The following is a 23,984-nucleotide window of genomic DNA, read 5'->3' as shown; positions in this document are numbered from 1 at the left end:
CCTCAAATATATAAGTAAATAAAATTACAAGCATATTGTAATTTATTAAATGTGGCTTTAGTAAAATTAATTTGAATGCGTGGTTCTGAATGTTCTCCTGCTGTGGGTTAGACTCTAGCGCCACCATGCAAGGTCGGATGGAAAGTCTTCCGTTGTTGACATCTTTAATAAACTTTGAAATAAAAAGTTTCTCGGCCGGTAGATAATCTCTATCAAACTACAAAAATGGCCGAACGGGGTGGAGTGGAACTCTCTGCGACCTGGATGGGGCGGGGCGTGAAATGTCCCATTCACTTTTAAAGAGACCGCAGCACACCGAGTTTAACGAGGAACCAAAGCATTGCAGTTGTGCTTCATATTGACTATAAGTATTATGAAGGAATAAGTTAAAAGCGTGATATGTCCACTTTAACAATAGTTAAATCTAAATTTGTTACCCAATTCACTCGTTCAACTTTTTTTTCAGGCAAGTGATACATCCCGTATGTAATAGACGATCTGTGCTGGGAGGCGTCGTCCTCTCGGTGCTGTTTGTCACAGCCGCTGTTTTTCCTCTCTGAAATCAGGGCTAGTGGGGAAAGGAGCAACCATGGCACCCGGGAAAAAGAACAGAGTGTTTGTTATCGGTGTGGGCATGACGAAGGTAATATTTCTATTCTTTACTCACCTGCTTCGACTTGCACCGTAGTACTTCCGACCAGGCGCTTGAGAAGTTTGAACGTTAGCATCTGAGGCTAATTCCAGACTAGGACTTGCTACTGAAAGTTTCCATGCTGTTATCAAACTCGTCTATTCATGGGAGAACAGCCTGAGACATTTACAAACACAGTTTCCCTGAATGAAACGGAATTCTTATCAATATTAGGTTCATAAATGGTCACTGCCCAACTCTGGAAGCTACATTCAGGCTTCAATATGGCAGTTTTGAGGACTGATGGAGCTGTTTTCTGTTGCGGCACCAAGGGGTCAAAGTTTAAAGTCCAGAGAGTTTTCAAAGTGGGCCAGAGGTCGTCTTTCTGAGAGGGTTGGTTAGCTCCCTTTTTGCAGCTTTCAGCGGCCTAAGTTAGACTTTCTAAGAATAAAAAGTAAAAATATAGGTCTGTTAACATATTCATAGCAGAAACAAAATGCCTTGAATTCTGCTGATGGCACTTTTTATTATGTCTTTACTTTCTTTGTTTGTGGCCTGAATACATAACAAAATATGTAGAAGCATGTATTAAATATATAATAAATACAAAGTTAAATACTTTGAAATTCTTCTTATATTTTAATCAGATGAATGTGTAACGTACGTAAATCTGTCTCTTTTACTGATGAGTTTTCTGTACAGAAAACAAACAAACAAACAAAAAGACTTTCAGAGTTAATATTTTTTCATTTTTGGCACAAAGGATGTAATTTATTGACATAAAAGGAGGGCGGAAAAACCCCCTGACAATTTGGAGAGAGAACGTAGTAAATTACAGGGTTATAATTTCTAATGTTCAGAACCATTGATCAGTTTGGGTTCTCTGTGTTTTTCTGCAGTTTGACAAGCCTGGAGCCAGAGGGGACTACGACTATCCTGACATGGCTAAAGAAGCAGGTGGTCATTGATGCAACAAGATGGAGCTCGATTTCATTTAGAAGACATGTGCACAACCATAAATAATGACATTTTCTCTAACAATTGGCCACTCCAGAACCTTGACTTTGTTGGGGGGGTTTTTTATGTCATGTGACATACAAGCCATGTATGATCCGTGTTTGTCTGTTTTGTAGGTGAAAAAGCTCTAAAAGATGCAAAGATCCCGTATTCGGCCATTGAACAGGCCTGTGTAGGGTATGTTTACGGTAAGACTCTCAGCGAAATATAGTTTTTTAAAATATTGGTTTATATAAAAATGTCTGTATTTTAGATTTCAGTAGACCTGAACGCTATCGTCTGTTTCATTGCTAAAGGGGACTCCACATGTGGACAGAGAGCGATTTACCACGGCTTGGGCCTGACAGGAATCCCCATCGTCAACGTGAACAACAACTGCTCCACCGGCTCCACCGCTCTCTTCATGGCCCGTCAGCTGATCCAGGGGGGTGAGTCCCAGAAAAAAAAGCGCCAGACTTTGGGGTGCGTTCACGCCAGCCCTGCTCAGTCCGCTTTGGTCCAACTCTAGTCCGTTTGCTCAGAAAGTCCGGTTCATTTTGGGGGATTTGTAAACGCGCAATCAAACCAAAAATTAGTGAACTCTGGTCCACCTAAAAACCTGGCTGAAGTGAACTCTGGCACTGTTCGGGTACGCATGTGTATGCATGTGGACTGGAGACCGCGGGCTACGGTTCAGAGCATTCTGGGTAACCAAAACAAACTTGAGTCTTGCTCTAGAGGGAGAAATGGTTCGTGGTCTTTTAAAAATGACAAGAGAAATCCTCCAACCGTGAACAAATGACATCACTTCATTTTTGTTTACATTTTGTGAAGACGAAAGCAGCGCCCGGTATCTTCTTCTGAGGTTTTTGTGTCGTTTCCTGTAGTGGTTTTTGGTGCAGCGCCACCACAGGCGAGGGTTGGGAACAGGTGCAGTGTGAAAGTGAAGCGCACCAACTGAAAATGTAACAAATGTTGAAATTTCTATCCCCAGTAGAACCAAGTCCACTGGACTGTCAAATGTGAAAACAGCATTTTTGGTTTTTTCCAAAAAACCAGACAAGACAGCGTATCTTTTGGATAAACAACTTATGATCACTTGAGTCTAATAATGTCAGTTTAGAAAAAAACATAAAATAGCAACAACCTTTGCAGTAGACTCCAACCCCCTGCTCTAATTGAATCCACGTCTTGCAGGTCTCGCCGACTGCGTGCTCGCTCTTGGTTTTGAGAAGATGGAGAGAGGCTCCTTGACCTCAAAGGTACGACTCTTACAATCTCATCAGTTCTTGATGAGCAGCAGAACTGACTGCGTCTCTCCTTTCTTCCTTCATTGTTTGGTTCATCCCATCCCTCTGCTTCATTATTTACTTTCCCTTCTGTCCTTTCTTCCTTCTTTGTGAATGTTTGCATCTTATGATGTGAAATAACAGCAACAGAACTGAGGACTCTTTAAAATTCTTCCATGAAAATGGTCAAAACCAAAATCATTCTCATCTTTTTCTCTTTTTTTTGTACGTTATGTTATGCAGCTGCAAACTGATTTCATGTCTTTCTCTTTTTTCCTTGTTTTCAGTACATGGATCGGACCAATCCAATGGACAAGCACATGGAGGTGATGATCAACCGCTATGGGATGGCGGCGGCACCAGGAGCGCCGCAGATGTTTGGCAACGCCGGCAGGGAGCACATGGAGAAATACGGTACTTTTTAAAAATGTTATTACCGGTAGCTTAAATTTGCGTACAGAATAAAACATAATAGATATGATCAGCAATAATTGCTTCTGTAAGGTCATTGCTGAGATCATTTCATGCTTTAGTGTTGCGTTAAGGCACAACGGTGTGCTCCAGAGCGACACCTGCTGTTAGAGAGTTGGTCACACTGGTGACGATAAATCAACATGGCAGCTCCTTAGTTTTTCTGTTCTGGTTAATAAGTAATGATGGAATGTAATTTGTATTTGTATTAATAATACAGTAAACCTGCGCTTTATAATTTATCCAGAAAAAAAAAACTTACGGGGAGCCAAGGGCGCTACATATTTTCAAAGTTAGCTGAAGTGCTAAGCTAAAAATTAGCTCCACTGCTAGCGGATTAGCGAAATTTTGCTAACTATTATCTACTATCTGACATGTAAGATTACATTAAAGTGATTTTTAAAAAAATCATATTATTGTCATATGTGGTGACTACTTGCTGTATATAAATACTGACATGGCAAAACATTTTATTTAATTAGATTTTTTAATTTTTGTTTTTCCTCACTTTTTTAGGTACAAAACCAGAACACTTTGCCAAGATTGCCTGGAAAAACCACAAGCATTCCACAAATAACCCGTAAGATGGAGGGGAAGTAGCAGTTTGTGCCCTTGGGTTTTACTTTTGTGTGTTACACTGGTCCAGTGTTCCACGACCAGGTTTTCGTCCTGGTCGTGGAACACTGGACCAGCTCTACACCCTCGGCAGGGTCCTGGAGGGTGCATGGGAGTTCGCCCAACCAGTCTACATGTGTTTTGTGGACTTGGAGAAGGCGTTCGACCGTGTCCCTCGGGGAGCCCTGTGGGGGGTTCTCCGGGAGTATGGGGTACCGGGCCCTTTGATACGGGCTGTCAGGTCCCTGTATGACCAGTGTCAGAGTCTGGTCCGCATTGCCGGCAGCAAGTCGGGCTCGTTTCCGGTGAGAGTTGGACTCCGCCAGGGCTGCCCTTTGTCACCGATTCTGTTCATCACTTTCATGGACAGAATTTCTAGGCGCAGCCAAGGTGTTGAGGGGATCCGATTTGGTGGCCTTAGGATCTCATCTCTGCTTTTCGCAGACGATGTGGTCCTTTTGGCTTCATCAGATTGTGATCTGCAGCTCTCGCTGGAGCGGTTCGCAGCCGAGTGTGAAGCGGCCGGGATGGGGATCAGTGCCTCCAAATCCGAGGCCATGGTCTTGAGCCGGAAAAGGGTAGAGTGCCTTCTCCGGGTCAGGGGGGGTGTCCTGCCCCAAGTGGAGGAGTTTAAGTATCTCGGGATCTTGTTCACGAATGGGGGAAGAAGGGAGCGGGAGATCGACGGGCGGATTGGCGCAGCGTCTGCTGTCAAGCGGGCGCTGTACCGGTCCGTCGTGGTGAAGAGAGAGCTGAGCCAAAAAGCGAAGCTCTCGATTTACCGGTCGATCTACGTTCCCACCCTCATCTATGGTCATGAGCTTTGGGTCATGACCGAAAGAACGAGATCGCGGATACAAGCGGCCGAAATGGGTTTTCTCCGTAGGGTGGCTGGGCTCTCCCTTAGAGATAGGGTGAGAAACTCAGTCATCCGGGAGGGACTCAGAGTAGAGCCGCTGCTCCTTCACATCGAGAGGAGCCAGTTGAGGTGGCTTGGGCATCTCGTCAGGATGCCTCCTGGACGCCTCCCTGGTGAGGTGTTCCGGGCACGTCCCACCGGGAGGAGGCCCCGAGGAAGACCCAGGACACGCTGGAGAGACTATGTCTCTCGGCTGGCCTGGGAACGCCTCGGGATTCCCCCGGAAGAGCTAGAAGAAGTGGCTGGGGAGAGGGAAGTCTGGGCCTCCATTCTGAAGCTGCTACCCCCGCGACCCGACCTCGGATAAGCGGAAGAAGATGGATGGATGGATGGATGGATGTTACACCATGAGGTGAACTGTGTGGGGTTTAAAAAAAACAATTTTTTTATCATATATCGCCTGCAGGTATTCCCAGTTCCAGGATGAGTACAGCTTGGAGCAGGTGATGAACTCCAGGAAGGTGTTTGACTTTCTAACTCTGCTGCAGTGCTGGTAGGAATATCATTTACACCTTTTCTAATAATTATGTTGTAGTTTCCTTTTTTTGTATTTACCGTCATGCTGGATTGTAAATTAGTGTAGTTGTCATTTTGACCTTGTTTTGTTGAACCTTTATTTGTTCAGGGACAACAGATGGAAAAATACCTTTTTTGGCTACTTCTGGTGCATTTACAGAAATATTAATGTGCATTGTCCCTCCCAAAATTCATTTCATTCCAAATTGTATTAGTGGGAACTGTTAGCTTTAGAAGCAGAGATTGACCAGAGTATTGTTTTCTCCTTACAGCCCAACTTCAGATGGTGCTGGAGCTGCGGTTTTGGCCAGCGAGGCCTTCGTTAGGAAGCACCGCCTTGAAAACCAGGCGGTGGAGATCGTGGCTCAGGAGATGGTGACGGACTTTCCCTCCACATTCAGCGAGAACAGCTGCATTAAGATGGTACGCCGCGCGAAACGAAACCCGTTCTGATGATTACCGGACAGTTCTGAGTGCCGTGGGCGTTTCCCCCGTGGCGTGCAGGTGGGGTATGACATGTCTCGGCTGGCGGGTAAGAAGTGCTTCGAGGCCGCGGGCCTGACGCCGGGCGACGTTGACGTGGTCGAGCTGCACGACTGCTTCTCCGCCAACGAGCTCATCACATACGAGGCTCTGGGCTTGTGTGAAGAAGGTAAAGCGGGGACTGTGTTGTCGAGCGTACTTTAATGTTTTCCTGTACGCGTCGGGGTTTCGTCTAGGAGTTTTTAAAACCGCCTGACGCTGCTGATCTGGGAGTCTTCAGAACGTGTCTGAAACGTTGCGCATGAAAGTCGAGCTACATTTTAAAATAAAGAAAAACATAAAACTGCAGAAAGAAAATTTTTCTTTCTGTGGGATGTTGAGATGTATAAGGAAAAAAAAGTATAGGTTCTAACTTAATAAGAAAAAAAGATCTTAAACAATACCACTGGTGTTTTAACGCGATCCTGTCACTGAATATCAATTTATCACACACAAAAAAAACTGCTTATAGATTTAATAACAGCACTCGTTACCAAATTTCTATTCTGTTCCACGTCCCTGCTGACGAAAAACACCCCACAGCATGATGCTTCCACCTCTATGCTTTTCTGTTCAGGCTGGCATTCAGTTTTCCAGCACACACAGTAAGCCAAACAGTTCAGTTTACTTTCATTTTATTCCCCATGTTTGCTGACCCAGACATAGTTTGTTCCTAGTTTAAAATGGCTTTCTTCCATAAAGATCCGGTCTTGGGGAGTGCGTCACCAGCTGTTGTCCCGTTTGTGTTTTCCAGGTAAAGCAGGAGAACTGGTTGACAGAGGGGACAACACTTACGGTGGGAAGTTTGTGATCAACCCCAGCGGCGGCCTCATCTCTAAAGGACATCCTCTCGGTGCAACAGGTACGCAGACGGCATCGTTGTCGAGCCTCCCTTTCACTTTGCTTATCGGTTTCAGAAGTGCAACTTTTTTGGTTTGTTGTTAGTTTCGTGATTTTCTTTTCTGGAAATGTACATTTTGACTCTGAAAAGTTTCCACTGTGGCCACTAGAGGGCAACCGTCTCCCGTTGGTGGACAGTCAGACTGGAAGTGGGTTAAAGTGATGCTTAGCCTGCATGAGAGATCCCGGCCCGCCTCTTCTCTTCTGTAATCTGTTCACATTTTAAATCACTGACAACAAGCAGACTGGGCCACTGGTTCAGCCTGCTTCTGCAGCATCAGGCCGGCCGTGAAACGCTCAAATCCACTGGAGCGGGTCGTGGAGTGGAGCCCGTTTCTGTCTGCCTGCTTTATACGTTTATATTTAATTAGTTTTCTCACTGCCTGGCCTTTTTTTAATCACACGATTTCCCAGATCGAGTCGTCGGTGCTTCACTCCTTCTATCGCTCTGAGCTGTTAGCTCACTTGCCGATAGGTCCTCTTTCAGATTATTCTCATGACATCATTTGTTGTTTTTAAAAAAATAAATAAAACTGTGGTCTTATTAGCAGGCAGTAACAACATTTCCTCTATGTAATCAAATCAGAAGTCTCACAGGAGAGTTTTGGGCAGCTTGAAAAAGATCTTCAGTTCTAATTATCTAATCAACAACAAACAAAGTTACAGATAATATCATTATAACTATAATAATCGTTGCATCACAATATGTTTGCAGCAATAGCAATACAGTAACCAGTGAAAGGAGTTTACAGAAGCAGGTGTCTTTATGCTACAATCACTGGAGACTGCAGCCAGCTGATCTCCACTCCACTCACTGAGACTGTTGGCACCAATCGACTGGACCTCTGTTGAATTAGGTCAGTCACTTGAAAGGGAGTGAATATTATTTGTCATTATTTAGTAGAAATCAGTTTTTATTTTATTTATTACTAAAGGGTTTTTTTGTCAAAAAAGCCAAATTATGTTAATCATGGTTGATTTGTAAAAGTAATAAATGGGGTAAAACATCCAACATTGGGAAAAAAAACAAAACAAAAAACCCATATCTTCAGTATTTTTAATGTAGTTTTTAGTGCAAAAATCTTAGTATACTTGAAATAAGATAAAACTACCTTAAAATAAACTTTTCAGAAAAAAAACCAGCAGTTTGTTTTAAGTCAACAATCCCTTTATATTGATGAAAAAAAGACTGGTTATAAGTGAAATAATCTGCCAGTGGAGCTAGAATTTTTTTCCATCAATATTAAGGAATTAATTACTTAAAACAAGCTCCTGTTTCTTGCTGAAATGTTACTTGTAAGTAGGTTTTGTCTTATTTCAAGGGTATTAATATATTTACACTAGAAACCAGATTAAAAGTACCTGGTAAGATTTTGTTTGTCCACAACGTGAAGTGAGTGGTTGTAATGTTTTGCTGATTATTTCATACCTAGCATGAACCATTTATCCGCCGACTCTTTACGTCTTCCCAGAGGAGCCATCTGTAGATCTCCTAATTAGCATTCGGGCTAATAAGTTTCCTTGCAGAGTATTAAATCAGTGCTGTTGAATGGCAAAACGCATATGAAGGCTAATTAATGTGGCATGAAATGATTGGCTGTAATTTCTGGCCAGCAGAGGAGCAGCCGCCGGTGAGATTACGGAGAGAGTTGTCAGATTAGCAGTCGTCATGGCGCCTCTCTCAGTCCGATAGCTTCAGTTTTTCCAGTCGTATGTCCCGATTTCTTTAATTGAACAACTATACGCTGTAACTGCTCTTTGTTTTGAGTATTCTCCAGTGGAAACATGCTGTCTGTTTGCATCAAGGTAGCTGCGTCTGTGGTTTGCTTCTATATTTATCAACTTTATTACAGTTTTTTTTTGTTTTGTTTTAGCAGCAAAGCCGGGATTATAATTGGACACTTGAAACAGCCTGTTCAGCTGTTAAATGTTTTTTAAAAAATGTAAATAACCTTTCACAGTGTGTGCTGTGTGAAATCCAACAAGTGAGAAAGAGCTGAGGCTTTGTGCCTTTAGGCCACCTTCATACAGTACAGCTTTATGTCTCTTCAGAGTTGTTCCTTTGAGGGTTTCCTGCCGTTCAAAAGACAATCTTTTTCTGCATTTAAACATGCAAGTTCATGAAAGGAAGCCTGGCAGACCTGTGCCTCCGTTTCCTTCGCCGCATCTTGTCCGTATGCTGATGACGACGATCATTTTTCTGCCTGTAGTGTCCGCTCCCCACATCATCAGCCTCTCTTTGTGGTGTGTGTGTGTGTGTTCCTCCCAGGGCTGGCTCAGTGTGCCGAGCTGTGCTGGCAGCTGCGAGGACAGGCTGGCAGGAGGCAGGTCCCCGGAGCCAGCGTGGCCCTGCAGCACAACATTGGCCTGGGGGGAGCCGTGGTCGTCACCATCTACAAGATGGGGTTCCCACAGGAGTCCAGGTGACCCGTCAGAACCCCTTTGTGACATTATTCCAGTGCACTGCGACAATATTTGTATCCATTTAACTCCTCCTGCGTCTTTTCAGATACCAACTGTGTGACGTTTGATGTGTTTAACATGATAGACAAACACAACGTGGCGCTTAATTGGGAAGAGGAAAATTCTGATCAGAATCATTAAGTTACTTTATTGATCATCAAGGGGAAATTGCCTGTTTGTTGAGAAACTACTCCCATTCAAAGTGTTAAATATTAGTAAATAGCAGCAAAACAATTAATGATATAAAAAATGTATATGAGTTTGAAATTACAAGTAATTTAAATAGGACCCATGTATGAAATAAATAAAATGAAAAACATAAAATAAAAGCCAGAGTTGTTTTGCAAAGAATAGGTTTTAGTCTGTAGATGTGCAAACTTAGTACAAACAACCAGACCCATCAGTAATTTAGGGCATCCTTAAAAAGTCTTAAATTCATGTATCTAAAAATAAGGCCTTAAAATGTGATAAATTAATTAAAAATAATATTGGCCTTAAATACCAATATACCTAGGTACATTTGTGCCCTAAGTATATTTGTACCTAGGGATACCTAGCATTACTTCTGCTATCAGCATTACTTCTGCATTACTGGTAGTTAGTTAGCGGTAGCATCACTTCTGTTGCCTGTCTCCACTCTGTGCAAAAAAAAACAAAAAACAAAACCTGTAAGTTTGGCACTGCGGGGGTTAAGACTGTAGAGAGCCATATGCAGTGTGAGAAACACAAAGCTGTGGCCAAGAACTACAAACGTATATTTAGGGATTTTTTATGTAAAATTTTATTCAAGGTGACATTAAAAAGGTCTTACAGAGTTTTAAATTGAACTTGCTGAAACCTGCAGATACCCATCAAGAGGTTTCAGCTTATAAAAAAAAAGAGTTGGGAATGCTGCTGCAAGGCATCGTATCTTAGTGCTGTCAACAGTTCGTAACCCTCGTTTGCATATAGTCGGCATTTGTGTTGTGAATTTTCTGTGCTTCTGCAGCATCTACCAACAGAAACAGTTGAGAGCTCAGTCCTAAAAGTTTTTAAATCTTCCCTGTAGCTCCCTGAGGCTGCGGTTTAATCCTTCACCCCTAAAGATCCAAGTTGTGTTTCTCTGTCTTTAATTCCAATGTTTTCTTCACTTTTTCCCTCCTACATTTAGTCCAAAATGTGGTCCGTTCTGTATATCTAGAAATCAGGCCCAGGTCACTTTGCTGTTTTGTTAAAAAAACCTTGGTGGTATATCGTCCTGAGTATCTCCTGCGGTTGTAACCTACGTATTCACATGTTGAGGTAGAAAATGAGATCTCCGTTGTAAATGGTTGAGCTGAATAGGGAACAATTTTAATTGTGCCGTGCGGCTCGGCCCGCGCTCCTGTGGATCAGTAAGAGCTTCGACTCCGCTCTAATTCCACTTAAGTCAGCGGCCGCAATTTAGAGGTGTTCTGCTAGCGGGTGTTTGGACTGGATGTGTGTATTCGATCACACTAAAGGGAGTGTATCAAAGGCTTGTATCATTAGCGGTTCTGCACTAAATTACCCAGGATGCATGTTTTATAAAAGGAAAAGTTGTGATTTTCATCTTTTTATGTAGACAGAACTAAACTATAGCCATAACCTCAGCAGGAATGAATTTATTGTGTTTCTACTTACTTATTTTCAATTCTCCTAGGTATGTCATCGGTTCGGCAGCCAGCAGCTCCGGCGATGGGGATCTTGAAGGGTTTAAAGCTTATCCCGTCTTCAAGGAGATTGAGAACCATCTGCTGCAGGTTTTTATTGGTTTTGTGTATTTTTCTACATAGAAAATCTAATCGAAATGAAGTTATTTTGTCACAAACGTAACTTTTGTTTCCCCTCTCTTGTGCCGAGTGCTTATTTCGGTTATTGTTGGACCAAAACAGCGTATTTACATGCAGAAAGTGGGAACTTATGCTACATTTCGCATCATTCGCATTCAAAGTCCAGCTCTCTTAAAAGTTAATATCCAGATATAGGTTTGACATATCGCAGTAGTCAATACATACATATTATTTTTTTAAATATTGATTCATACTTTGTACCTCCTTTTGTCAACAGCTGGACAAAAGCAACAGAATTTTGCAGCTGTTTTTCCACATCATCCATCTGCAGACGTGATTCTCCACAAGTTCAGAGACAAGCCACCAGAACGTTAGCCTAGCAACACACACTGTGTGGTTGGTTACAGAAAGCAGTACTTTTAAACATGATTTAATATAAATACTTCAGTGGGAGAGGGAACACTGGTTAATAAGTATGAAAGCAAATTATGACTCATACGGCAAACGGTTCAAACAAACGCGGCTAAAAGTAGCAGCAGGGCGGAGATCAGGATGAAAACCGTCTGAGCAAATTATTTTAACCTAATTTGTCACCGTTTGACGAAGGCAGAGATATTAAAGTTGATCATCTTTTATTAGTTTATCAGACAAACCTTGGCATCCGTTAGACCCGAACTTGGTGTTAAGTTGCGTCTGTTTGACATCAGGACATGGAAAACCCAGAAGGTTTCTGCATGAATGTGGGTTGGATGGTGAGCCGTACGTTCGCCACGGTTACAATAGTGAACTAGAACCAATGAAATAACGAAAGCGGAAATCGAGAAAACATTTCTGGCAACTGAAATAAATAAAAACGCAAATTAATGGAGAAAAACTACTAACCAACCGGAACTATATCATGCGGTTATAAAACTAAAAGATACTGAAATTGGAGATAAAATACCTTTCCTGTTTATGAATCTATTTATTAGACTTTCATACTGATGTGAAATTGATTTTCCCTTCGCCACATATGCAGTGTGTCGTCTGTCGGCAAATTACGTCACTCCTTCGTCCTCCTGGCAGCTACGCTAGTCCGCACAATCGTGACGACATAAATTTGGAGAAAGCACCAGATTCAGTCGGCTGTTCAACAATAACTGAATGCATTTTTCTTTTAAATTCTTTACCCGATTGATGTAAACACAACCACAGTACAATACTTTGACCTTATTGAGTTCTGCGCCAAAAATGTAACCAAAGTACGAAAAAAACCTAAAATGACTCCAATAACCAACAAAATCTAAATTATAACTAAACAATATTTCACTAGTAAGATCTAGCTAGCACATTCTGCAAACTAATTAAAGATAACCGAGGTAGACAAACAAAAAGTCACAGCAAAGTAAAACTAAACCACAACGAAAAAGCTAAAACTATCATAACTCTGTTGATCGCCAGGAAAAAACGGAGCTTCCAGACAATTCGATGGAGTTAGGCAGTGGTTGCTATGGAAACTCGTATTCGAATAGCCACGCTCTTGTCATTTTAGACGACGCACGAATTGCAATACATTGACTGTGTTTGTTATAATCAGCCAGTCCTCATTTAAAGTTGTGGGCTGTCTGAAGGTCATGAACCGTATCAAAGCTCAAAGCTTCCCGCCCCCAAGCAGTGCATGATGGTTAAAAACTGGTGTCTAGTTGTTTTTTTAAGTTGTCAATTTAATACCTCCATGTATCTTTTGTCGCTCCTTTGACAAAAGAGCCCGAAGTCCTCTCTGACCCGGAGTTAGGGAAATTGGCTGTAGAGAATGATGGATAACAGATGAAAGGGGCCGGGGGGCCGTGAAGCATACCGAGGCCCAACCTTCATCTGTCTGTGCGTTAGCGGGAAACATACAATCAGTAATCACGGAGCTGAGCGCTCCTCGTGTGTGTCTGACATGGTTTTCAATTTGCTTTATAATTAAAAATCATTTGTCTTTGATACCGCTAATTGCAACCAACTGCCTCCCGAAGACGCCTAATTGGTGTGTAATTTAATCTCAGTCATCTGTCGGCAACAGCTCAGGGGTTTAGCAGAGAACATTAGTGAACAAACGGCATCATGAAGGCCGAGGGACACAGCGGACAGGTCAGGGAGGCAGCTGTTGAGAGGCTTGAAGGGGCAGCAATATGCTAGCGACATAGCTCCATTTTATAGCACAATGAGGTAACTGTTACCTTCAGTTGTTACGAAAAATAAAATATGACTGAAAAGAAATTTGACTTTGTAATTTAATGCCTTGAAATTTGGCTTTCGTCACTTTAAGAAGCTCCTGCTCTTTCTGAAGCTCCGCCTTCAAGAAGTCGTCACAACATGGCTCCTCTATTGACCCTTTAACAACGTTTTTACCAACGTTTCGCTGAGCAGTAGCTCACATAATGTTCTCAGCAGATGCCCACTGTTGCCAGGTGTTTGCTAATTGCTGCTGGCTAGTCTGAAGGAGCTGAACGGATTAAAGTTCTGAAGCTAGGAAGGTGCCTCACAGACGAGCAGCTGCGCCTTGAAGGCGGGACTAGGTCCAACCAGGTGTTTTAAACAGCTGTATGGTTGCCACGGGAGATTAAAGAATTTGTCAGACATGCGTGAAAGAATCGAAGCAACAGTCCAGGTGTGTTTTTGTTCACCTTCCCGTAGGTGAGTGAAAAAAACTTTCAGCTGGAGCCACAATAGAATGGATTAGAAATTGAAGCACATTTGTTTGTTAGAACGGCCCAATCAAAGTCCAGACTTCAATTAAATCTAGAATTTTTAGCGAAACTGTCAAAATTAATGTCCACAGACACTCGTCGTTCAAATTCAATTAAACTCAAAAATGTATTGTTGACCTCAAAGGAAAATTAAACGTTTTAACTCATAATAATTAGAGATTCTTCAAAGAGCTATTGTAAATAGTGACGGCTGTTAGCAGGAAAGCTCTCCTGTAGCAGTCTGTATTGCAGCTCATTTGAAGAAGCTTCCGACTGAAGACTGTCGGTTAATCCAGTCTGACCGGGCTTGACCTGATCATAGGACAAATGTTCGGCTCTAGATGTATACAGCTGTAGCTGCAGCACACGTGTGTCCAGCACAGCGTGGTTTAATACAAAAGCATGCTACAATTTTCAGACTTTTAATTAAAAGAAGTACAACTATATATATTTTTTTCTTTACGAATTACAATTCTGCTCTACCTCTTCTCAATCTAACCCATGAAGTTGTACTAAAAACACATTGAGGTGTCTTCTCCAAGGCACTGCGGTGGTGAATTCAGATGAACTAGTTTCCAGGCTTTGGTGCAGAGGAGAATACTTCGGTGCAGAGAAATGCTACGGTACGTGTGAATGTTCCCGGCGATGAGGGAGTGGTATTCATTGTCCTGCTGTGTGACCTCCCACTCTCCCAGCTGTCAGGAAGTCTCTCTCTCTCTTTCTGTCTCCAGCGTTGATTGGTGCTCCGTTCGTCCTCATCGCCTTTCTGAAGAGCTCGTTCTGTTTGATTATGGGGTGTTTTTTTTTTTTTTTTGAGCGAGAGTTTCCCCCCAGTGGGGCTGGAACATGTGGGTGGTTTTTGCCCTGCGAGGGGCCGATAACGTTAACCCTGAAAGGAAAGCAGAATAGCTGTCGAGACAGGAACTCGGACAGCTGCTGATGTGAAACAAAACAAAACCAAATCTTCTCGTAATGACTGCTTGTCTGGCTGATTCGCTCATAAAAGCGTCACACAATGAAGGATGTAAACAGATCATGTTCCCACCGAACGATAAGGCTCTCACCCTGTAATCTGTCGATCTGCGTTGCGTCTTTATATAGAATCCCTTTTTGTACCTTAACAGATGCAGAGGCATTGTCCTTCTCAGGTACGGCGTTGGGCAAACGGAGCGACGCAGCTGTTCCCCCCACCCTCAGCGCCTGCGGTTCGCTGCAAGTGTTGGCTTGACACGTCTGACGCCTTGTTGCTGATTGGTGCATTTTCACCAGTCTGACTCTGATTTTAGGTACCGTCCATCTGTCAGCCAAAGGTCGAGAGACTCTGAGACCCCCTGTTGATTTCTTTCAGGAAGGAGAGAAACTCGTCAGGAAGGTCGGCGGAGTGTTTGCTTTCAAGGTGAAGGACGGCCCTGATGGGAGAGAGGCCACCTGGGTCGTGGATGTGAAAAATGGCAGAGGTTCTGTCACAAACGATCCAGGTATGTGTCTTAATGGACTTAATGGAAAGTCTGCAGTCGAGGACAAATTGTTGTGGTTTATTGATGCTTTTGCCAGCAAGTTGGATGGCTTTATTTTCTTTATATCGTCCAATCTGGTGTGTTTTCTGATAGTTGTTGAAAGGTAGGAATTAAGTAGTGTATGAATATTTGCAGTTTCTCCCGTATGACACTGTCTGACAGAAAATATGGAGCTCTCCTATTGGTTGATGTTTAAGGAGTAAGACAAATACTCCATTCAACTATTTTATATTCAAATCCACGTTCAAACGTTTTTTGTTTTTTTTCTTGCCTTACTGCAGAGACATCATTAAATATTTAAACTAAGGAAGAAAGAACAGAGAGAACAAAAAGAAAAACATTTCAACTAGGAGGAAATGTGAAGTCATATATTGAATCAAAGACAAAATGATTATGTAGTTTACATTTTTAACCACCCACTGTGCCTTATATTAGCTTGAGTAAAGTCGCATTTCATAAACCGCAATCTGTGTTTTCCCTAAAGATTGATGATCCTTATTTTAACTCTTAAAAATCCTGGCAATATTTTCAAATCTAGTCTGGAGTAACTTTGCTGTTCTTCGTTCAGCCATCCCATTATGTTCTGACTTGCTCTCTTCTGCTAATCTGCTAATGCACTAAGAGTGGAGCTAATTTTAAAAATGTTTAGCATACTTAGCTTTCCCTAAACACCTTTTTTTTTTCTTTTTTTCCCCCGGATAAATTCAAAGCACTAATTTATTTGGCTGCTTTGAAACCTTTCAGTTGATTAGTTCAACATATGTGTTAAAGTTTTGATTAACACCTGTTAAGAATTAAGTACTTAGACTTTTATATTCATGCTCTTACTTTGAAATCGGCGAAGTCTGTCACGCAGCAGTTCTGCTTCCTCTCTTTCTTTTTCTTGTTCTCAAATATCTTTATTTTAAACGGGAACGGACAGGAACAAAATGAAACCCAGACAATACAGAATGATATAACCATAAACACAATATTTAAGAGCATTATAGGACATGTACATTATGATGTCAAAATTTAATTGGCGCTTGAGGATTGTAGTCTATCGAGGGCAGATACAATTTGAATTGAATGTAGCGCTTTAGCATTAGCTTGTACTAAATACAATGTTGGTGTAGCGCATTAGCACTAGCTGAAACGTAATGTTTTTGATTAGGGTTAGCATAGCTAACATTTTAGTTAGCGGTGCCCACCGCTATTATAAATAGCTTACTCTTGAGTCCCTTTTCTTCCTCAGTAAGAACTTCCACACCCAAGAGTGTTTGTGCTTGTTAGCCCTTCTATTTGGAATATTAGCTGACTGGAAATTTTTTTTTTTTAAGTTACCAGCTGTGCGGTCAGTGGTCAAAACTTCTTCAGTCAAATGAACAGAAAGGGAACACATAATCAGGCTAATATGGTTACTAATGAGCTGTTTACAGTTACTGTATTTTACACAAGAGTATTCTTGGTGGGTTGAAACAAATTGCTGCAGTAACAAAATGCAATATCATGAGAAAACAGTGAAAATTGGACGGGATGGGAGAGAGGCATTGATTTGACTCTCAAGAAACCACAGAAAGGCTTTCAGCAGCGACTGACTTTCATCAAAATGGAACCAACGCTTTAATAAATGCTGATACTTTGACAGAGTGACAGAGCTGCTAAAGTTCCAGATTGTGTGAAAACGCCAACAGCGATTGAGGTTTCTGCCTCAACGGAGACGAACATATCTTTTGCAGAGATGTGATCCTTTAAGCGGAAGGGCTCATTATAGAATAAGCTTATTTAAATCTATAATTATTTCTTCAGTGTCCTTTTCGCTTTCCTCCTACCTTTGCTTTTCTTCCCTTTGTGCCCCCCCCCACCCCCCACCCCCCACCCCTAGGAAACACTTAAAAACCTAGGCTAAAGTAAAAACACCCATAGCCTTAGATCCATGATGACTTGGCCAACACAAACTCTGGTCAACACAGACTACAGCCAGATATTTCTTTTGTCAAAATGTCAAATATAAATGAGTTCACTGGGTTTGCTTCCTCAAACCTAATTCAAAAATAAATAGCCTGTTTTGTTGAGGTAACTTGAACTCCCAAATTGAGCTGGAGAAAATGGGACTGAAATCACTTCAGACAGGAGAGTAGAGCTATCCTGCTATTGCTGAGAGCTCTACTCTCCTGCTATTGCTGTAATAAAGAGAGATATCAATAAAAACATGCAGTCAAGTCTCATAGAGAAGAACATTTTTTTAGTCTGAAGTGATTTCAGTCCCATTTTCTCCAGTTCAATTTGGAGCCGTGTGTTCAACACAACACTCTTTGTTTTGTGTTGAACACGCAACACAATTTGCAGATTATAAGGACAGTGATTCTCCCCCGTTGCGCATGAAACAAGAAACAAGACGACATCAAGAAAAGGTAGGAACTCTGTCGCAGTTCAAGGATGGAATCTGCTTCAAACTTCTCTTGCCATCCACTTGTTGAAGAAGCCATTCATCTAGAGCCGGATGTTGGTTGTATAAGCTAGACACACTCGTGCAAGTACACACTGCTTCCTAAGTGGCCACCAAAAAACCATTAGATGGACCCCCCGGTGAAACTTCCTGCATCAAGGCCATTATTTCTGAACTCTGCAGTGTCCTTCAAAGTGGAGTGAAATGTTCAGAAAGCTACTAAAAGCTCATGTGGTACAAGACGACCTTTTTAAAAGAGTTTCAAAACTCTTGAGATGATGGACGTTGTTTGGACACGTCTGTGTAAAAAAATAAAATGAAATAAAAAAAGCTTGTTATTTGTTCTGTGGCCTCACTCAGTGAGCAGGGAGGGAAGGTAAATTCACTGCTGGGAAAACTACAGCAACGAGCGGCGTCCACTGGTCACCAGGTCTCCATAACGGCAATCGGTGCACAAATCTTTGTCTATACTCTGCTGCTGTCGAAAAAACACAATTTTCCATTAAATAAGAAGTTAAATTAATATCACTTAGACTTAGACTTAGACTGACTTTATTGTCATTTTGCATGCACAGGGTGTATACAGAACGAAATTTCGTTGCATACGGCTCAGGACAATGTTTTGAGCTTCCAATGTTGTGAGGTTACTCCAGAATAAAATAAAATACAGTATAAAATATGAATATAAATATAGAATATAAAGTGCAGGAATGACAGTAAAATAGAAAGTTATTTAGCTCTGTACATGTGCAAGGTATAAAGTGGAGACCAGATTTTAAGTGCAGTCCAGTTAAGAGTTCAGCAGTCTGATGGCAAGTGGGAAAAAGCTGTTTCGGAACCTGGTGGACCTGCACCGGACGCTGCGGAACCTCTTTCCAGAGGGCAGCAGGGAGAACAGTCCATGGTGGGGGTGTGAGGGGTCACTGATGATGTTTCGGCCTCGGGACACGCATCGCTGGGATGAAATGTCCTGGATGGAGGGAAGGGGGGCCCCGATGATCCTCTCTGCTGTCCGCACCACTCTCCTCACGTTCTTCCAGTCGGAGGCGCTGCACACGTGAATAAGCTTGTTCATGTGTTCAGTTAGAAAAATTAAAAATCGTGGCAGCGACGGATGTAAACTGTTACATGAGCTGCATTCATATCAGCCATCAGAAGAGACGATGGCGTCTTATTCAGGAGTTTTGGGGAAAATGTAGTCGTCGATTATTTATTTTTTTTTAATTTCAGAAAAGGTAAGGATCCAAGACCTTCACACAACTTCTTAGAAATTGTGCAAAGCTGTAAGACTTCTGGTGGAGCCAGCGGCACAATGTCAGAAATAAACCCCGAAAACAATCGTCCTTCTGTTACTCCCTGTCGTCTTCTTTGTCATTTCCGCTAGTAGTAACATCCTGCTGTTGATCAAAAATCGAGTCATTGTTCACGTCATATCTTCTGTGACATTCTAGCACCTCAGTATTTAGGGACATAGACCAAAGCAGACAATAGTTTTTGGCAAGCACCGCTAATCCCCACTCTTCCTTCTATATGGAAAAAAATATATAGTAAAAATTTTTCATACATGATTCCACCATATCTCACCTAGCAACGCGTTGACAGCCTCTGGCATGTTGGCTCGCTATCCCCCACAGCGCTATTGGCTCTTTGCAGGTTGCAGCGGTGACATCATCAGTGACGCGGCCACCACAGTTCTGGACTCAAAGAGGATGTATTATGCTAAATCCCTCTTGACATTATCCCCCCTTGACATGAAAAGGGACTAAGCCCCGCCTCCGCCAGCCACACTGAGCACTTTCAACTACTGTGTGCTGTACAAGCAGAGCTCAAAGTTATGGCCACTTTTCAGCTCTGAATTGCAATCAGAAAAGATTACACGCAGAGAGGAGGTAAAGTCAAAGTGACACGATCATTTTCCTCTCTCTTTCCGCCGGGCCTCAGATCTCATTTCGCTGCTTGTTTCTCCTCCTCCCTGGTTTCAGCCTCTCCCACCTGCGAGCCCGAGCGAAAAGGGACGAGACAAAAGGCCAGGAGAGGAAATGTGATAAACGGCAGGCGGCACAAAACATTCCTTCATCGCTTTGTTTCCTGTCAGAGCGCCCCTCCGCGCTTCCTTTAGGAGGGCGTCAGTGGCGCTAATTCTTCATTTAAAACACAGGCGCGGTGCGGGATGAACAAGTCCCCCTCGGAGGCCTTTGGTATAATAAGACGCTTAGTTAAAGACGAGGTGCAAATATCAACATTCGGGTCAGGCAGAACAGATAAGAGCGGAGAAAATGCGGCAATGCAGGATGAGCCATGAAGGACCTGTCAGGGACTCTGATCTGATTTTAATTACTTTTATTTCTCGTGTACGTATCTCCTCTAACCCCCCCTCCTCTCCTTATTTGCATTTCATTACCCTTATTTGCTCTTGCTCGGTATGCACAGCCTGCTCGGTGCCCCGGGCCCAACATCGCTTAGATTACCATGTATCATCATAAAAAAACTTTCAAAATTTATTAGAGTATTTGATCAGGAAAAAAATGTGGAAAAAACAGGAATATTATAGCCAACCGTACCAAGGCACAGAATACCAGAGTTAATGTCAAGAAAACAAATATTAAAATAAACTGCACCATTAGTCAAGTGTTTATAGAATCATGTGTACTGCACTTCCATTTTAATCAAGACACAAATTTCACTGCGCAACTGTCAATGCACATGTAAATTTGAAAATTCAGACGACTTACACTATTACACTTAAGCACAAATCAATCTGGACAACAGAAATATGTTTTTTAGCATATCATGACAGTGTAATATGAGGCAGATAATCTGTGAAAAAAAACCCCCCAACATCTCCACCCCCATCCCTTGAGCTATTATTGCCATCTAAAGAAATGCAACCAGAAACAACCAATTAAAGCCAGGAGGCGGGTCTTAGCATTGCTAAATGTGCTAATGGCAGAGAAACAACTCACCGTTACAGGAATACTGTTTATCCAGCGGCCATGCTAACTAGCCTTAGCATTTATAACAGGCTCTGTTGTAGAATAGCAGAGAGAAAGGGGTTAGGGTCTGAGCAGCACGTACGCAAACACGATTGACAGCGCTAAGACCCTCCTCCTGACTGTAATTGGCTGTTTCTGACTGAACAGTTTATTTGTGAAAATGATAGCAGGTACATAGGGGCTTTTTTTTAAAGTTACATACTTTAAAATGGACCAAATAGGATTTTTTTTTCATTTAAATTTTCATGTACTGAAATGAAAACTGCATCTTCTTTTCCTTCTGTTTTGCATTTATGCTCCATTTTGTCTTTGTGTAGATAATAAATGCTCTGAAGTGTTTGGATGCAACTCCGGAAAACGTTCCAAACTTTCAAAGTCAGTCAGAATTCAGCTTTCTAGAAACGCTCACTTAACATTTTTCAGCTTCCAGGCGGAGGGTTTTCCAGGTGCTTGACCTAAAAGTCGGCAGAAACGCGACCTGAAATATCACTTTGGTCTAAAATGTGCAGGATGAGTCACAAACTCTGACTCAAAATAATTCAAAGAATCCTCTAGAACACGCGCGAGTCCTTCCAGGGCGACTTTTCACCGCTCTGAAACTCATCAAAATGCAAATTGGAGCCTTCTGTTCCGAGCGTGGCGATAATAGGGACCGAGATGAGCTTTTCATCTCCGATCTGAAACGTAATATGCCTGTTGTTAAACGCCAGGTGGTTTTTGAACTCGGCTTCAAGCGTTTGTACTGAAACTGCTGCAGTGAATCAGTTTTACTGTAAGTATCTTCTTTTTTTATTTTTCAGGTAAAACGGCAGACTGCACGTTGTCCATTGGAGACGAGGATCTGCTGGATCTCATGACAGGAAAGCTGAACCCACAAACGGTGTGTTTGCTTACGTCAGGTCCAATATATATATGTGTGTACATATATATTTCCACTGTGAGATGGTTTGGGGACACACATTTGCTCCATGGCAACTGTGTTTGCCATCTTGCACTCAGTTTCATTGTTGATATGATAGGAAAGGGGGAAATTTTAAAAGCAATTTTTCAGTTTCCAGAAATGAATTGAACTGAGATGAAATGACCTTTGACACTGACCTGTTGTTGCAGTGCTGGCTGAATTCCTGTTGGATCGCGTATTCGTGCCCGAGTATATCCACTTTTTGTATCCAAAAGTTACACACACCTGGTTACATGCACGTGTTTAGTCATGTTAGGACATCGTAGAATGTTAGATTACGTCGAAACCATTTCTGCCTTTTAATATGACATAGTGGAAAGCAGATATTTTATATACACTGTGTTTAAAAGACATTATGTCACGCTGAATCAATTGAAATGTGTCCTGTTTCAGTTCAATTAATGGTATTTAAGTTTATACATTTAGTAAATGCAAGAACCATTAAAGTCTCCATTCAATCCAATTCAATCCAGCAACACAGTCTGGAGCTAAAAATATACCAAATGCTTTTTTCAAAAATGGTCATAGTCGCAAGAAAACGTTTAACAAAAGGAAACAAATAGTTAAAACTTAGGTGCGAAAGTCTGCGCACCCAACACCTTTTGGTATATTTGCACAAATTTCCCCCACAGATTTCCTTTCAAACCTGGTAATTATTTTTTTTTCTGGTAAGGCAGTTTTGGTGACTAGAAAGCTAGTCCTATTTCTAGCTAGCAAGAATAGCTATTCCTGGCTAGCTAGTCTAGCTAGACTAGAAAGCTAGACTAGCTAGAAAGCTGCTAGCTTTCTAGCTAGTCTAGTTGGAGGGTTTTAGGACTGTTAATGAAAGACTAGTCCTAGAAAGCTAGTGCTAATTCTGGAGCTAGCTGGAACTAGCTTTCTAGTCAAGCTAGCTTTCTAGGTCTAGATAGCTAGCTGGGACTAGCTCTATAGTAGCCTACTAGTCCTTCATTTACAGTCCTATAACCCTCTTGGGTTTTAATATTAAATGCTAAAATTAATTTAAAAGTTAGTTCAAAATATGATCGTAAGGGTGTGCTAAGTTGTATACCCAGGTTTTTGCTGCACCTTTATTGTTTTATGTGTTTTCCCTTTTAACAGAGTTGTGTTCTTTATTCTGTTCTTTTTTTTCTTTTTCTACTAGTTGACTTGCAATGAGGCAGAGAGAATTTGGAGATTTTTAAGTATTATAAACTAGAATCAGTTTGCAGAGAACTTGTGCCCTCAAGCACACGGTTGAGAAAAATAAACTCCTTATTTTGATCAGTGACAAAAGCAGCCGAAGGCAAAAATGATGAAAAAGAATAAAATAAAATAAAGGAATAAAAGCTTGGATTTTAATTAAAAAATAAAACTTTGCTCCGTTTCGGGTTTCATCAGCGACCTGCCGTCACGGCTGTTGCTTGTAAGAAATATTCAAATGTACTTTTCCTCTTTTGTCCCTTTATCTCTGGTTGCATCAGGCGTTCTTCAAAGGGAAGCTGAAGATCACTGGGAACATGGGCATGGCCATGAAGCTGCAGAACCTACAGGTGACGCCAGTCAAAGCCCGGTTGTGAAGTCTTGGAGGAGCTCTTTGTGCAGCCCCTAGCACTGGAAACCCTGCTCATGTAGAATTAATTGAATATTAAATGAAATGCTTTGATTATGCGCCCGGCTCTGTCTCAGGAGGAGGTCTGTGAAGCTGCTTCTGCATGGTTTTTTTCTTTCTTTCTTCCTTTTAATCAGTCGACAGAGCTGTTATTCATGTTGTTGGTCCTACAGAAATGATCAAATGTCGTCACAGATTAAAAAGCACAGCGTGTCCTAACCGATTCTGGAGCTAGGAAGGCAAATTGAAGCTGTTCTTGACTTTAAATTTTTCATAACCATTCTAAGGATGTGAATGTGAAAGATCTAATGTTTGTAAAATAAAGTTTTTAACTCTGAATGTCTTTGGAATCGTCGTCTCTGCAAGTTTTAATGCTTCTAAATGGATATTGTTGGCTCTTTAAAATGGAAAGCAAAGTCAAAAGTAGGAGATAAGTGAAACTTTGTTATAATAAAAGATGAATTCATCCAGAAAGCCTCAGATTGAGGCTTGCATATATTCCTTTCAGACATTAATCATGTAATAATTTTAAGAGGTTTTAATGATTTGAATTGAACTTTTCTTATGAGACTTTGTTACAAAGTGCAATTTTGGTTATTTTTCAAAACAACAAAGCTGATTTAAGGAGCAGAACACGGCCATGCATTTTCAGTCATGTTTAGTTTGGG

At 41.7% G+C, this 23,984-nt stretch overlaps 1 protein-coding gene across 2 annotated transcripts; it reads left to right on the top strand.

The window, feature by feature from the left end:
* Positions 1 to 384: 384 nt before the first annotated feature.
* Positions 385 to 23,653, top strand: scp2a (sterol carrier protein 2a). 2 transcript variants are annotated; one of them, XM_028019577.1, is made up of 17 exons: positions 385 to 466; positions 567 to 643; positions 1,531 to 1,588; positions 1,765 to 1,836; positions 1,945 to 2,076; positions 2,825 to 2,889; positions 3,204 to 3,330; positions 3,904 to 3,967; positions 5,328 to 5,414; positions 5,710 to 5,860; positions 5,942 to 6,089; positions 6,714 to 6,821; positions 9,129 to 9,282; positions 10,983 to 11,082; positions 15,175 to 15,304; positions 21,565 to 21,644; positions 23,189 to 23,653. In XM_028019577.1, the coding sequence occupies exons 1-17, from the start codon at positions 400 to 402 to the stop codon at positions 23,282 to 23,284; spliced, it is 1,716 nt and encodes a 571-aa protein (XP_027875378.1). In that variant the 5' UTR covers positions 385 to 399; the 3' UTR covers positions 23,285 to 23,653. The 2 variants fall into 2 exon arrangements, with proteins under 2 accessions (XP_027875378.1, XP_027875379.1); XM_028019578.1 differs by lacking the exon at positions 385 to 466 and having other exon boundaries at positions 499 to 643.
* Positions 23,654 to 23,984: the final 331 nt, after the last annotated feature.

Source organism: Xiphophorus couchianus, chromosome 6 (assembly GCF_001444195.1).
Source record: "Xiphophorus couchianus chromosome 6, X_couchianus-1.0, whole genome shotgun sequence".
NCBI lineage: Eukaryota > Metazoa > Chordata > Actinopteri > Cyprinodontiformes > Poeciliidae > Xiphophorus > Xiphophorus couchianus.
The sequence above is the reverse complement of the archived record's forward strand: the minus strand, read 5'-3'. Positions and strand labels throughout refer to the sequence as shown.

Coding starts and splice junctions, on each gene's coding strand:
- scp2a (XM_028019577.1), top strand. CDS start 400: ATGTCCACTTTAACAATAGTTAAATCTAAATTTGTTACCCAATTCACT. Junction 1,837..1,944: donor CTGTGTAGGGTATGTTTACG/GTAAGACTCTCA, acceptor TCATTGCTAAAG/GGGACTCCACATGTGGACAG. Junction 5,415..5,709: donor CTAACTCTGCTGCAGTGCTG/GTAGGAATATCA, acceptor TTCTCCTTACAG/CCCAACTTCAGATGGTGCTG.